General features: G+C 41.0%; 1 protein-coding gene across 3 annotated transcripts in view; it reads right to left on the minus strand.

Annotated features, from left to right (window-relative positions):
* Positions 1-810: 810 nt before the first annotated feature.
* Positions 811-14,907, minus strand: part of LOC141757723 (electrogenic sodium bicarbonate cotransporter 1-like) — a 37,769-nt gene continuing 23,672 nt past the window's right edge. The window contains exons 11-26 of one of the 3 annotated variants that reach the window (XM_074618448.1): positions 14,607-14,726; positions 14,049-14,223; positions 12,732-12,865; positions 11,067-11,329; positions 10,526-10,578; positions 10,234-10,419; positions 8,735-8,848; positions 7,952-8,113; positions 6,583-6,761; positions 5,433-5,505; positions 4,594-4,662; positions 4,055-4,228; positions 3,800-3,967; positions 3,574-3,667; positions 3,199-3,266; positions 811-3,083 (exon numbers count right to left, since the gene is read on the minus strand). In XM_074618448.1, the coding sequence (XP_074474549.1) occupies positions 3,229-3,266; positions 3,574-3,667; positions 3,800-3,967; positions 4,055-4,228; positions 4,594-4,662; positions 5,433-5,505; positions 6,583-6,761; positions 7,952-8,113; positions 8,735-8,848; positions 10,234-10,419; positions 10,526-10,578; positions 11,067-11,329; positions 12,732-12,865; positions 14,049-14,223; positions 14,607-14,726 (2,002 nt within the window). In that variant the 3' untranslated portion in view covers positions 811-3,083; positions 3,199-3,228. Of the gene's footprint in view, positions 3,084-3,194; positions 3,267-3,573; positions 3,668-3,799; positions 3,968-4,054; positions 4,229-4,593; positions 4,663-5,432; positions 5,506-6,582; positions 6,762-7,951; positions 8,114-8,734; positions 8,849-10,233; positions 10,420-10,525; positions 10,579-11,066; positions 11,330-12,731; positions 12,866-14,048; positions 14,224-14,606; positions 14,727-14,907 lie in introns of all 3 variants that reach the window. The other 2 variants (XM_074618447.1, XM_074618449.1) reach the window with 2 other exon arrangements.

Raw genomic sequence — 14,907 nt, forward strand, 5'->3', positions numbered from 1 at the left:
AATAATCCAAACTTTATAAATAATTTAATTTTCTTCACAGAAATAAATGAAACTTTGAGATGTAGGGAGACTGTATTTTTTTTTTTTTTTAAGTTGTCTTACATGCCTTAAAATCAAGAAGGACTCACGACCCCCTGTAAAGCTTTGGCGACCTCTAGCTGGGGTCGGGACCCCCATGTTGGGAACCAGCATTTGCTGTATTTACTTTTGTTTAAGTGTATACATGACATTGGCAGTTTTCTCCAGAATGTGAGGTCACCATGAACGGATGCAGGATGTTTTTAAGGACGAGTCAGTGAGGTAATCCCCTCCTGAGCTTCGACCGTCACACCATCACTCACATTCAGTCACTTTTCATATCTAATAACATTAACCTGAGCAACTGTCAGGGGATAAACCATTGATGTTCTCTCCGGCACCAGAGGAAGTTAATTATTACGCTTATTTCTTTCTACTCTTGGCATATGACAAGAACACAGCGACTCATAGTAATGAGCCAATTAGTTTCATTACAGCCGGACCCAAGTCCTGTGATCGTGGAAACTATGCAGCCATCCTGTCTTATCTTTGCTGTGAGACTGAGCACGGCTTAGCTCGGAGCTTGAATTCAACCCAATTTCATCTCCTTAAAAAAATGCACTCTGCGTGTCTGCATCTCTCACACCAGATAGTCGATATTCTGGAAGTCTAAATACCCTTTGTGACCTTAACTGACAAGTAATCCCTCTACATGTCGTGCTGCTCATATCGACTGTGCATGTCAGACTTCACACAAACCCAATGCTTATAAAATAAAAACACAACTACATATTTAAGAATCATTTGGACTGTTTTATTGCTGTCATTCAAAACACTCCATAAAAAAAACAGACATCTGCTTCCTTCTGAGTAACCTATGGTTATTGAGCACATAAGATGTTTGTATAAAACTGGTTTCAGAGTTCAAAAGTATTACAGTAAATGTGGAATCGGAACCAGAAAGTCAAGATATACAGATCACAGAACAAAGTGGAAGACAATGTGGTTTTTGATTTTTTTTTTTGGTTCAAAAGCAACTGTAACAGTCTTGTGCTTCACATCTTGACAGCATATTGATGCCATTGTGAAAATTAAAGCCCTTTATTTGCACTACGAATCAGATGAGAAGCAGCGCTGATTGTGCATGTCATTTTCCTCAAGGAATATATGTATTTCAAATGATTGAGATGTATTGCATTCAGATATGCATTAATATCCTAAATCAGTGTGTACTTCAATCAGAAATAAAAGAATGATCAAGTGACTCAAATAAGAAAATTTAAGACATTAAACTGTCACTAAATGGGATTTAGATAATGATATGTCTCAGCAAAACGTCAATTTTAAAGTGAAGCTGCTGCACAAACACGTTTTACCCTGTACGCTATAAAGCAGTAGTTCTTCCAGGACTGGAAGTCACAACATTGCATTGCCTCACAGTGATTGTTTGTTGATTTTCATTAAAAAAAAAAACACACACATTTCATAATTTAAAAACAAAAAAAAATGTACTCAAAAGATTGAAAATGTATCACATTAACAGATTTTTAAATATGATCACATTTTAAAAAGGAAACTCAAATAGGCTTTTAGGGTTCACAGTCAAGCGTGTGAGAACGTTACAGGCCATCACTTCCACCCCCCAAATTTCAGTACGTGAATCATTAAAAATAATAATAAAATTACTTAAATGATTTTTTTTTTTTGCTTTTGGGATGAAAAAAATAATTTTGGTGGAATTACCCTTTAAAACACGGCAAAAATCATACATAATTATTTTATATTGACAAACAGAAATACAATATCTTAAGTGTCACAGAGCAAAAAGGAACTCAAAGTGAAGATTCAGAGATCCTATGCAGTGCCAGTTGAAAAAAAAAAAATCAGTGTTTGATCACAAATAATTGCACAACAAGATGTGTTTAATATATATATATATATATATATATATATACATACATATATATATATATATATATAATGCCTGGCACCTACAGAGATATAAGAGGTAGAGCTACATACAGGTATAATACATCTAGATCTCCCTAAAACAGGGAAAAGACAGCCGAGTGGATCAGACCACAGACCACAGAAAGAATATCTTCAAATTTGCACAAATGGGGAAGTTAAACGGTAAAGCCATACTTTACGGCAAATTCATTCGCCGAGAGTTTAAATATAATAAATATAGGAAAAAAAGGATAAAGTTCCAGTCTGTATGGTGTTCAACCATTTACTTCTTACCATACTGAAACAAACATGGTATTCTTACATGATCCTCTGGATGTGTTTTATGAATACGCAGCCTTAGATGGATGCTTGATAAATAATTCATATGCCCATAAATACAGAATTAATGTCCGCTCATGACTGTGCACCTTTTGTAGCCCTTTTGTTCACTACAAGTAAAGGAGGATTTCTCCTGTGTGTTGCCTCCAAATGCAGTACCTCTGCTATGTTTTACTCTTCATATTCCACTGATTAAAAAAATAAATATAAAAACAGAAAGAGAGGCTGGTTTTGTTTGGTGTTATTCGGAGGAAATCTATTTTAAAAAAAAACTATTGGAAGCTCCCCCTTGATCCATTTGTATTCTACAAACTTGCTATATCTAAGACATCTTTTATGATAAAACATCTTTAGCTGGACGCTCTAAATTATTAGCGTACGCATTCATAAGATATTAATGTCCCATAAAAACTGCATGACCTTGAGTAGCCCTTTTGTTTTCTGCAAGAACTCATGCGGGTGAAGAATGCTCAAACGTATCCTGTGTCAGCCCTCATTTAAAATTCAGTACCGCCAAAGTGTTTCAATTTTAAGACGAAAAACTTCCAGCCATTCTGATTTAAATCCTCACACAGGGAATATTAAAAAAAAAAAAAACACTGTCACAAAGCAGTAGTATAATACAAAAGAGGATGTTGTGCCGGTTCTGCTGTATCTTTGGATTATTCATTCACAGATCTGTTAAGGAGCTCTTCCTCCGGAAGAAAGCCTTTTCCTCAGCGTCCTTGTCTATTCGAATCTGAGGTGAATCTTTAGTGTATGCACCTTTGTCAAGGCTGAAAGAGGACGAGACATAGAGCGATATAAATACGCTGCTGTATGGACTCAAATCACACAATATATGAATTACTTTTCCTTTCAGCAGAAAAATATGTGATGGTACTCACTCACTCGGCCACGGTGGGAGACACAAAGTAGTGATCAGCATGACGTATGCGGGAAAGTCGGCGCCTGATCTCCTGATGGGGGGGGGGGGGAAGAACTTTAAATATATACTTTACAAATGGATCAGCAGAAAAAACAAAAGAAAGAAAAGAAGGCAAGCGCCGCAAAGCTGCTTTAAAAAGGTTATAATATGAAAAGCTCGGTGAAAGAAAATCTGTTCAAACTGGCAGGTTAGAGCAGCGTTAGAGAAAAGCATATTGATCTATTAAAAGGTGTTCAATTTGTTAACGCATGCAAGAGAAAATCAGCGTAGAAGCCTTTAGAAGCAAAGATTGAGCCGCCCTTGGAGCTATGGCAAAGCAGGCCCTGGCTTGTACTCACTATCCACAGATTTATCACCCAACATGGGCTCCTGCTCCATCATATCCATAGAGATTTTTATACTGGGTATGTTTTCATGGTAGGGGTAGTCAGACTGTGGGATGGAGGGAGGGAGAACATTAACGGACTTTAAAAAGGTGAGGATCTACACAATCACATGACAACATTGGATTTTGGTATACGTTACATACAAATATTAAATATCTAGGTTGAAAGATGAACTTACAAATTCAATTTCACTGTCTATGCTTCCCTTCTTCTTCCCTCCTTTCTTTTTCTTCTCATCCTCTTTCTTCTTCTTGTCTTTCTCCGGGATGACGTCGTCCAGGTAGCTGAGGTCGTGCTGGGAGAACACGTAGTCCATCGCCTTACGGACGGCGACCAACGCCAAGATCTGCAGACACAAGAAATAGTTTGATTAGCTCTCCTGCCCCGTGTGAAATTGTTTTCGGCTACGTCGGCGATTGCGGCCGTTCCTCACCATGACAGGGAAGACGATGGCGGCCACGGTAGACTTGAGGATCCAGAGGAGGGCCAAACACAGGCATTGGATGAAGGTGAAGAGGTGGATGCGTCTCTGGGGGACGTGCCGCAGGTAGATCAGGTCCGGCTGGTGCTTGGCCGGCATCAGGAGCAGCTGCAGCCGGTCCATGAACTGAAACGAGCAAACAAACAGGTCAGTCAGGTCATGAGAATGGACACGCTGCAGACAGACGTTACGACAATATTTGCGTAATATATGCATGATGCAGCAGACATCTTCTATTTCACATGAGCTCATTACCTCTTTAATCTATGGTAGTTACTGTAAGTGAGTGAGGGGTTGCATTTGATTGGTAAGCCTACATTCAGGTAGGTTTTGCTCAGAGGTGGAGAGCATGTGAACAGGAGTGCTGGTGTCACTGACTCTAAGCTAATGTTGACTGAATAAATACTCCCTAACCGTAGGCTGGCTGATTACAATTTAAGTAACTTTCCCAACACTGGTTTGCAGGAACTGAACAGGTAAGACTCACTCACCTGGACACCATTGAGTGACGCCACACCCATGTAGAGGAACACACCGTAGAGCACAGGCATGGGAATGAACTGCAGGACACAGAGCACAATGAAACAGTTAAAGTAATGTGACGTGACTGGCTCTAGTAACGTCATAAATACATTCTATAGAAAGGTTTAAGAGACGCTAAAGATGTTGCTTCATACAGGTAATTCGGGGGGTTATTTTTAGCATAATTGCTTGGTTTAAAAATAGTCCACAAGCAGCTTTTCTAAGAATCTTCTTCTGTAGACGACACCTCAGTGTGACAAGTCACTAAGTAAAGCCATTAGGGCAGGTTTGGCAACTACTTCTCAGTATTAGCAAACTTTAAAGCAGTGGAAAAAAACACTATAATCAGACATGCTAGTGCAGAAATTTAAATACATATTCAATATTTAAACCAGAAGTAGATGAAAAGACGTTTGAAACAGCATAAATCATAATTTTTACTAAACATATTGCATCTTTCCCAAAGTATGGAAAAGGAAAAAATATTCCAGAAGCACAATAATCAAAATGTCCACAAGGTGGAGTACCAGCTCCAACAATCTCCTCTCACTAACTTCACTTTTTTTTTTGTGTTTGGCAGCTTAATGTGGGAATGGAAACTCGAGAAGGCACTCAGCTGCAATCGGAGCTTAAGCCCCGATGAACATGCTTATTTCACATTGAATTACTTCAACTATGGGAGTTCCTAATCGGATGAACACAAGGTTTGAAATTATTTTAAATTTAAGAGGGGTGACAGGAGTTTGTCCTAAAAGAGGCGGACAGTAATCCATATTTGCGTGGAAGAATTAAAAAGTTGGAGCACTACCTTGAGGATCGGGGCCATGAAGACAGAGAGTCCCGTCAGGAGGAAAACAAAGATACCGGTGACTCTTTGCTCTCTGGATTGGTGGACAAAAAAGAGGAAAAACACTGAATTAATCAATAACCCTCACAAGCATGAAAGGCAGTAGATGTGAACAGTTGAATACCAGTCTTCTCTAATGACAGTTTAATCCATAGTACCAAACTCACCAGAGATAATATCGCATCGACATTAAAACACACACTGAAGGTCTCAAACTTTGGTTCCTAGTCTTCATTTTTAACAGCTGTGTATGCACAAAATGTATACACAGCTGTTACTGTGAACTAGAATTAGTCATATCTCAATTTTGTTAATCAATTAATTGGTTTGAGTAATTTATTTTAGGAAAAAAAAGTCTAAATTCTGTGAATCCAGCTTCTTAAATGTGAATATCTTCTGGTTTCTTTACTCCTCTATGACAGTAGACTGAATATCTTTGAGTTGTGGACAAAACAAGACATTTGTGGATCTCATCTTGGGTTTTGGGGAAACACTGATAGACATTTTTCACCATTTTCTGACATTTTATAGACCAAACAACTAATCGATTAATCAAGAAAATAAACTGATTAATCAACAATGAAAATAATCGTTAGTTGCAGCCCTAGCATAGAGTTTCTCCATCTTTTCTAAGATTGCTTTCTCTCTTTTGTGCTTTTCCCTTTCTCCATCCCTTATTGTTGGAAAATAATTACGTTTCTGTGCAATAAAAAAAATACACAAAAGGCTCTGCATTGACCATTTATGGTTAATTATGGGAGTATAGCAGGAGGAAACAAGGCTTGTCCACTTGCGCACATTTTCAAATTTATTAGGGAAAACTGTGCATGACGTATGCAACTTTGTCTGCATGTAAACATTTGGTATGGATTTTACACACAGCATTACAGCCCATTGGACTAAACTCTGCCTTCTAGCCACCTGCTAAGAGATTTATTTCCACCTGGGAATCCCAAATAAATGTAATTAACTACCTGGCACTGTCGAAAGCCGACAACACTCTGGGAAAACAGAGCAAAGAGCAGAAACCTTTGCTCTGGGACCATCATGTAAGCAACCACTCAATTCTTAAATGACGTCAACACGGTGTCCAGCAGCTGCGTTATCTCACCTGACTCCCAGGAATTTGGGCGCCTCCCCGGGGGCCGACGTCTGAGTCTCCATTTTCAGGGAGTCAATGTGGGCGATGGAGATGACGGTGGCAGCCACGTACCACGGCAGGCCCATGAAAGAGCAGATAATCATCAGGACGGCCACCCAGAACAGATCCAAGTGATAGCCTGCTCCTTTCTGAGAGGAGACGGGAGGAAAGAGAGCAGAAGAATGAGATTCTCACAGTGAACCAGTGAGTGTACAGATGCGTCAAGAGGCGCTTTTTACGATCTTGTGGTGCACACAAATATACACCGATAGCAAGCAGGGAAACCGCTACCATGGAAGACAGACAGATCATGAACTCAGTATTGTTTCAGGACATTTGGTAGTTTTAACGACCTTAATGAGGAAGTGTTTACATTCTACAGTGTCGTGTTAGTGAGGTGTGGCTCAGCTGCAGAGGAGAGATGGGTGGGAGTTGCTCGTGGGAGAAGTGTCAGGTGTTACCTGTTGGCTAAATACTCTCATCTTATGAAGAGGAGATAATAATACTTGTACTTTGAGTTTGTGTTATATGAGAAACTGGATTGTTTGCCCTCTGGAGCCACTGAGGCGAGGTAGCAGAGGAGCAATTAAAGAGGACAAACTAAATTGACAGAACTGTGTGTTACACTGACACCTGCTACAATAATAACGCAGTATAAATTACCTCATTTGACTGTCTTAAAGGGACAGTGTGTAGGATTTGGTGAAATCTCGTGGTGTGGTTGCAGATTGCAACCAACTGAGTACTCCTCCGCTCACTCCTCCATTTTCCAAGACTGCGGTAACGTGAGCCGCTGAGTGCAAAACCGAGGTAACGCCGTTTGCCTTTAGAAGCAACAGAAGTCAGACGGCGGCTGGCGGTACGACGGTTTTGCACTCTGCAGCTCAAGCTACCGCAGTTTACATGTCAGAGAACTACGGTGGCCTTCAGGTAACGTAAAAACAGGTAAGGCTCTCCCTATGTAGATATGAAGGACTCATTCTAAGCTAACGAAAACACAGGTTTCAGGTGATTATACACCAAAGAAAGCATAGTTAGGAATATTATATTCTATTTCTGCTATTAGATCCGTCGAAATGCTACACACTGTTCCTTTAATCAAGGGATTTTTCATTTTTCCGACAGAAATTCTCCACCATTAGACAATCGTGCAGGGAGATAAAATGTATTTTCTTCCAGTTGTGGAAAAAACATTTTAAAAGACTTTTTTGGTGGCTAGTCAATCTAAAATCCTGGCTACAACCCTTTCAGTAGTTTCTGTACAGTTTTATCCTTAAAGTTCATTCATTTTATCCTAGAATTTTCAAAATGAATAAAACATTAAGGGTGGTGCACCAACCTTGAGTTTGTGCTCTTTCCTGTTGACAATCACAGCAGTGATCTGCTGGTCCATAAATATCAGAATGGTGACGAGCAGAGCGGGGAGCGTGGCTGCCAGGTACACCCACCAAGGGTTCCCTCCAAACGGAGGAATAAACCAGCCCCTCAGTGGACTCGTGGGCTAGACAGGAAGAGGAAGAAGAACGAGACCGTTAAAGTGACCCATGGACACATGGATAACATCTCAAATAGAACAAAAAATACCTAATTCAAAGTGATTACTCCACTACACTTCCAGAGAGTCTTAACACCGAGTCTGAAATTACTGGTGTATTGTTACCTTACAGAAATCTGTGAATTAAGACTCTGTGGTCAAACAAAGCTGGCTCTGTACTTGCAACTATAAGATGGTCTGTGTTCTCACATCGCCTATTATCAAGTTGTTATTTGATGCAGCTAGCCGCTCCTCTACCCCATCATTCCCTTCCTCGAGCTATGTCAAGGCGGGCTAGTCTTAACGCCAGCTGAGGAACATTTGAGCTTAGCGATCTCCAAGACTGACTGTGTCTTAGTTTCATGTATCGCTTACTAGGAAAACTACAAAGAAAGCATTATACTGGGATTTTAAAGAATTTCAGAGGCTTTCTAGCAGAAACATGGATCAGTGTCATCAGAGGAAACCTGGCTGACCATTGTCATTCAGCTAAAACATCTCAGTGCAATGATTTCAAACAAAAAGGAAACTACTTTTTTTGTAAATGTCCGTCACTTTTCTATTACAAGTCCAGTGTGTGGCATGTACCTTGAATTCACTTGGCACTATGAGCTTTGGAGTTTCCACACCGACAAAGGCGTCCACGCCGCAGAAGAGCAAAATGGTCAAGATGATCGCAAAGTCGCTGATGAGCTTCCTCACCTAGAAGGGGTAAACATTTACAACAGGTTTGACAGTGTTTTTGGTTTTTGCTTGTGGCAATATGAACTGGCTCAAGTGACATCTCCACCCTGTTACACTACTTGTTTGTAGATAAACATGTTACCTTGCTGAGTGTGTGCTTTCGGTTCTGCAAGTGCAGCGGGTGCAATTATATTTGTCATTTCTAGTTAAGTAAACACAACCAGACCAGAGGCTGATAAAGAGCCAATGATTTTCTTTTTGCAAGAAAAAGAATGGAAATGGATAAGTTATGCAAATGGAAAAATGTGGTGCTCAATATCACAACATCCACAAAATGCTAGGTTATAATCATCCATGCTGGTGGCATGGCTCCAGGGACGGCAGTGTTGGCCTACAACTTCGGCCCAGACTGAAATATCTCGGCAATTATTGGATGGATTGCCATGAAATTTGGTACAACCATTCATGTTCCCCTGAGGATGAAACGTAATAACTTTGGGGATCTCTTCTCTTTCCATCCAGCGGCATCAGCAAGTCAAATTTTAATTTGTCCAATAATTTGGTTTATGACCAAATTACCTGAAAAACTCAGGACATGCATGGGTAAAAGTTAAACTAAGATAGTGGACATGCTAAATATTATACCTGCTTAACATCATCATGTTGAGCATCATTGTGAATATGTTAGCATTTAGCTCAAAGCACCACTGTACTTAAGTACTGTACAGCCTCACGCCACTACATGGCTCTAGACTCTTAGTGTAGTTGTGCAAAAATAAACTATTTGTTGATCCTCATTTATTTTGGTGATTTACCAGACAAATTCTGTTATAATAAAATAAAAATATAATAAATAAGTAGCATTATTACACGGCTTTGTTGAATACTTGATTCTGATTGGTCAATCACGGCATTCTACGGTCTTGCATCATCCTGAAGGGGTTTATTTCACAATTAAATTCAACAATGACCCGCCTAGTATTCCAGAAAAAGATTTAGTATGTCCCACTACATACGTCAAATGCAAAATGCCAAAAATACCAGGATGTCCTACTACCTCTGGTCGCATTTTGCAGTATGCAAGCCAGCATGCTTTTCTGGCTATTCTGACCCACAAACCTCTGTGCAGCAGATATATGAGCAAGAGGTTCAAAGTTCAAGATGCAATGTTATGACAAAGTTCCAATTGTATGCATACTGCATGCAAGAGTACGTACTTTGTGAGGGCAGCTGCAGTACGTACTAAAAGTAAAAAGAAAAAATATGTGATTTGGAACATATCCTTCAAAACATCCGTACGGTCACTGGTTCGCTCGATGTTCACCGCTTCTGGCATTATGCGCAGGGACAAAATTGAAAAAAAACAACTGCTACGCATCCATTGATGGGTGACTATCACTCACTGTGGTGGGGAAGAAGCGGCTGAACTTGAACTTCTTCAGAGCCATGGAGCAGGTGTAGGTCCCGAAGAACAAGATGAGGGACATCAGGGTGATGTCAGGCACAAAGCCGCAGGTATCTCCGAGCAGCTGCCCTCCGAACTTCACACACTCGTGCTTGGTCAGGGTCGCCCAGGTGGCATTCACTGGCTGGAGAGACGAGGACAAAGAAGATTCCTTCAACCAACAATATTTGGAGAAACAGTTTTTAAATTCTGAAGCTACTAAATGTCACAACAACAAGAAGGATACATACCAGATCGGTACTGTTTGTCCACGAAGCGACTTCAAGGAGGTCCGAGTTGTTGCCTAGTAAAGAGAAACAATAATCACCAAAATGTAAAAACTTCTATTACTTGCGGTATTCAGTGTCAACGTCTCTCTCCCAAACAATCCTACACCGACACAGAAACTGATAGGGCTGTTGAGAAAGTAAACAGTGGTATCTAGAGGCCAACTCGTACTAGTATCATTTGTTATCTCCACTGTAAACACGGACAAAATAAGTTGAAAGCTTTGTTTAACATACAATAGTTACATCACTGCCAAATGGGACAAATAAGGCTGTTCAACTTTCACTGTCTGGTATCGCTGGGGTTGCTGAGATTCTGATGGCGCCAATGAGGAGTTTCTAATCAAAGGGTGGTTCAAGATTACCAAGTGGTTGGTATCAGACGCTGCCTATGTTACTGGATAGAGTGAAACTCCTCCTGTAATCTATCTTTAAGTGGCCATTCCAGCAATTCCTCTTAATCTGCTGCAGCTAAAGTGAAGACCACGTACTGTACTGTACGTACCAGGCATGCAGCGGCAGTCGTAGTAAGTGATGAACTCGGGATCGTAGTCCGAGTTGATCGGGTTGTGGTGGGCCAGCTTGATCATCTTCTTGAAAGCGTCGTAGATGAAGATGAAGCTGATGAGCGCGGAGAAGCCTTCCTCGGTGAACCGAGTGAAGTACTGCACCAGGAAGCTGGCGTCTGTGGCGACCAGCACCAGACAGAATATAGCCGACCACAGGCCGATCCACAGCCGGAACTCAAGGTAGTCTAACCCGTTGTCTCTGAGGAAGAGGAGGAGGAGGACGGCACAGAGGGGGCGGTTAATTGTGTAAATCCTACATCATAATATTTTACTACCAAGCCTTTATAATCCCTCCAAGAATTCACTAAACTTCCAATCACCTCTGTCCAACCTGATTGTTATGTTCTGGAGCCCCTTCAAAATAAAACGTTGATTTTGAAAGTGTCAGCAGGCTTTTTTTTCTAAATGGAAATGATGCACCTGTTCGGTATGTACCCGACAGCTGTAGACGGGCTAACAGCTGCCACTGACTCAGCAAGCGTTGACTATAGGAGGCATGGAAACATTTGGCGGACACAGACGGCACAACATTCTTAACTCACAGTGTAAAATTAAATGAGAGTGAATTATTAATAATGGAACATAGTCAGCGTGGCGTTTGGTAATGCTAGAAGACTCTCTCTCTAGGGAGAGGAAGGGAGTACAGTGGAAGGAGGAGGACATGAAATAGCATGTAAAATATGCACAATTACTGTGTCCCAGAGGTCAAATAGGTGGACTGTATATGTATCAATTAGGGCTGTCCATCGATTAATATAGTTAATCGCGATTAATCGCAATTTTTATCAGTTCAAAATGTACCTTAAAAGGGAGATTTGTCAAGTATTTAATACATTTATCAACATGGGAGTGGGTAAATATGCTGCTTTATGCAAATATATGTATATATTTATTGTTGAAAAATACAAAACAATGCATTTATCATAAAAATATGCTCAAATCATAACATAACATGTGTCAGTGTGCTGACTTGACTATGACTTGCCCCAAACTGCATGTGATTATCATAAAGTGGGCATGTCTGTAAAGGGGAGACTCGTGGGTACCCATAGAACCCATTTTCATTCACATATCTGGAGGTCAGAGGTCAAGGGACCCCTTTGAAAATGGACATGACAGTTTTTCCTCGCCAAAATTTAGCCAAACTTGAAGCTTTATTTATATTATTTATTTATATTCTACTTTCATATGATGCCAGTACGTTCACTCTAGCTCTAAAACTGAGCCCGCTACAATCTAAAAACCGCAAGTTGTGTTAATGTTATTAACTTTGACGGCCCTAGCCCTAATAAAAAGATAAAGAAGTTAGCGCAGATTCAATTCAAAGTGTCCCAGAATACATTTTCCCCACCATATATAGTGCCATTACAGGAGGTGATGTCTTTTGTTGAATGCACTTTATAACACTTTCTCTTACATCTGGGTGTGTGTGGTCGCTGTCAATCAGGACAGGAAGTTGACTGCAAAACACTTGGAACATTAACAATCAGCTGGCAACTGTAACTGCCAACAATCTGTAAATATCTGCCAGGCTACTGCAGCTGTTTGTGAACTCTAATTCACCCTATCGCCAATATTTCTACGATTTTCAAAGTACTCACTTGCTGAAGGTGAAAAGGAGCCTTTCAAAGACGAGCACCGGGCCTGTGCTGCTGAGAATGGTCAGGGGCTGACCAGCCAGCAAACAGAACACTGTTCCCGTCAGAGCCGTACCCAGGAAACTTTCCAGCACTCCCTGCACACATGGAAAAACACACACAGCTCATGGAACATGTTTGGCCTTGAAAACACACAGAAGAGATGAAACCGGGGCATTCATATCTTGGAAAGAAATTGTTCAACAGATACATTTTGAACCCATTTTCCCGCGTTTCCTGCAGCTCTTTCTGTCAATACCGTAATCCTGCTTACTCAGGTGGAAGCTTTGTTTTCCCTACACACATCACCGGCCCGTCAGCACGGGCCTGTTTAATTTCCAGCCGTGTCAGTTGTTCAGACGCTGTGTAATTCACAAGCCTAAAGCTGCGTAGACACAGTACATGGATGAGTAATTGACAACTTGGCTGTATTTGTGAGACCTGCACTGAGGAAGGTCAGCTGAGGGCAGGGATTCCCTCTGCTGTGCTCAGAGTGGACGAGGGGGGGAAGTGGTGGAGGATTGAAGAGGTGGTGGTGGTGGTGGACGGGGGTGTTGAAGTCATGACGAAGCTACAGTGGCTGGGTAATCTGGATCTGTGGTTATTTACAGCCTGGGTAAATCCGTGAGGCCGTTGCTCTGCTCCTTGCCAGGAGAGCGCTCAAAGCCGGGGACAACCTTGTGCACTCAGCTCCTGTACCAGGGGGCACCGCGACGGATGCAGCCGTCTATTATACAACTCTTCCATATGCAGCCCCGTCAACAGCAGGTCCAACAGATGGATGCAGTATGAGCCTCTGAGCTCGAAATTAGCATGGCTTATCAGCTGAAGTCAACTCTTTTTACTCTTCATTAGTTTGTGACTCAACACGGAGTGCCATGTCATCTCAAAACAGATCCAATAACACTCTATTAAGAGCCTTTATTTTAGGATAAAACATGCTCTCCAGGCTGCTTCATTTTAACTCAGTACCTCGTCTTTTTTGCCTCAAAGGGGAGGTGTTGTGTGAACTATTCATTGTACTGTTGACAGTTTATGAGTACTACTCACTCTGTGAAAACAGCTGGAAAAACCAGCGTCTCTGGAGGGAGCTCTTTAAGTTTGAGTCATCAGGGTTATCTTGGCTGGAGCGCAAAATAGAAAAATTTTAACAGAAAGCCTGTAACAACTCGAGGGCGAGGGGATTATGGGAAATGAACATCTAGGAGTCAGGAAGGGTCTAACGAAAGACACTATCCAGGTGTATTATGGGAAATGTAGGATAAATAAACCATCAATTACCTGCATGTTTTCTGTAGCGTCACCCAGCAAGCCTCCAAACGTGATCGCGTTGGTGACCGTACCCAGATAGATGAACAAGATCGCCGACAGAGACTGGATATGTAGCGCATCATAGAAGTCGCTGGCAAAAAAGGGCAGCTTCCGCTTGATATCCAGGACCAGACCTCCGCAAAACCTTAAAGAAGAAGAACCATTCAAGTTAGTGGGTGTAACATCGTTTCATGGCGTAACGTGGCTTACTTCAGTTATATACAGTAAATTACACATGATTACACAATCCAAATGTTGTGCAATAGTGAAGCACTTTAATTGTTTATGTGTGGAATATTTCCTTATTGGAAACGTACTGGGAAGCTAAAGAGACTAAAACATATTTCCAAGTTAGAACGATGCATATTCTCACTGACAACATAATCACATGCCATCAATATTATAATCAGGATGATATCATCTACAAGACACATGTAGCCACCTGATAGAACGAACATCATGGTATTGTTAACCTGTGATTATGATTTTTCTCTTTACTTCACTGGATGTACACTCAATCCTACTTACTTTCTGGTGCGCTGGAGCTCCTCTCCAACCTCGTGTGGTCCTCCTCCTCCTCCATTTCCCGCATCATGAGGAGTGTCTCCATTCATCTGAGGTGGATCTAATCCGGCATACATGTTCTTCCTTTAAAAACAGAACAGTCACATTACATAAGCCTTCAATAAACTCAAGCATTCAGTCTTAAAACTACAAAAATCACATTTAACAAGTAACACTTGTATTCCATGAAAACGTGTGTCCTCGTATGGCTGTTACGTCTATATATAGATGAAAACAAGAAACCATTTTTCTACTCCTAAAATTA

Source organism: Sebastes fasciatus, chromosome 19 (assembly GCF_043250625.1).
Source record: "Sebastes fasciatus isolate fSebFas1 chromosome 19, fSebFas1.pri, whole genome shotgun sequence".
NCBI lineage: Eukaryota > Metazoa > Chordata > Actinopteri > Perciformes > Sebastidae > Sebastes > Sebastes fasciatus.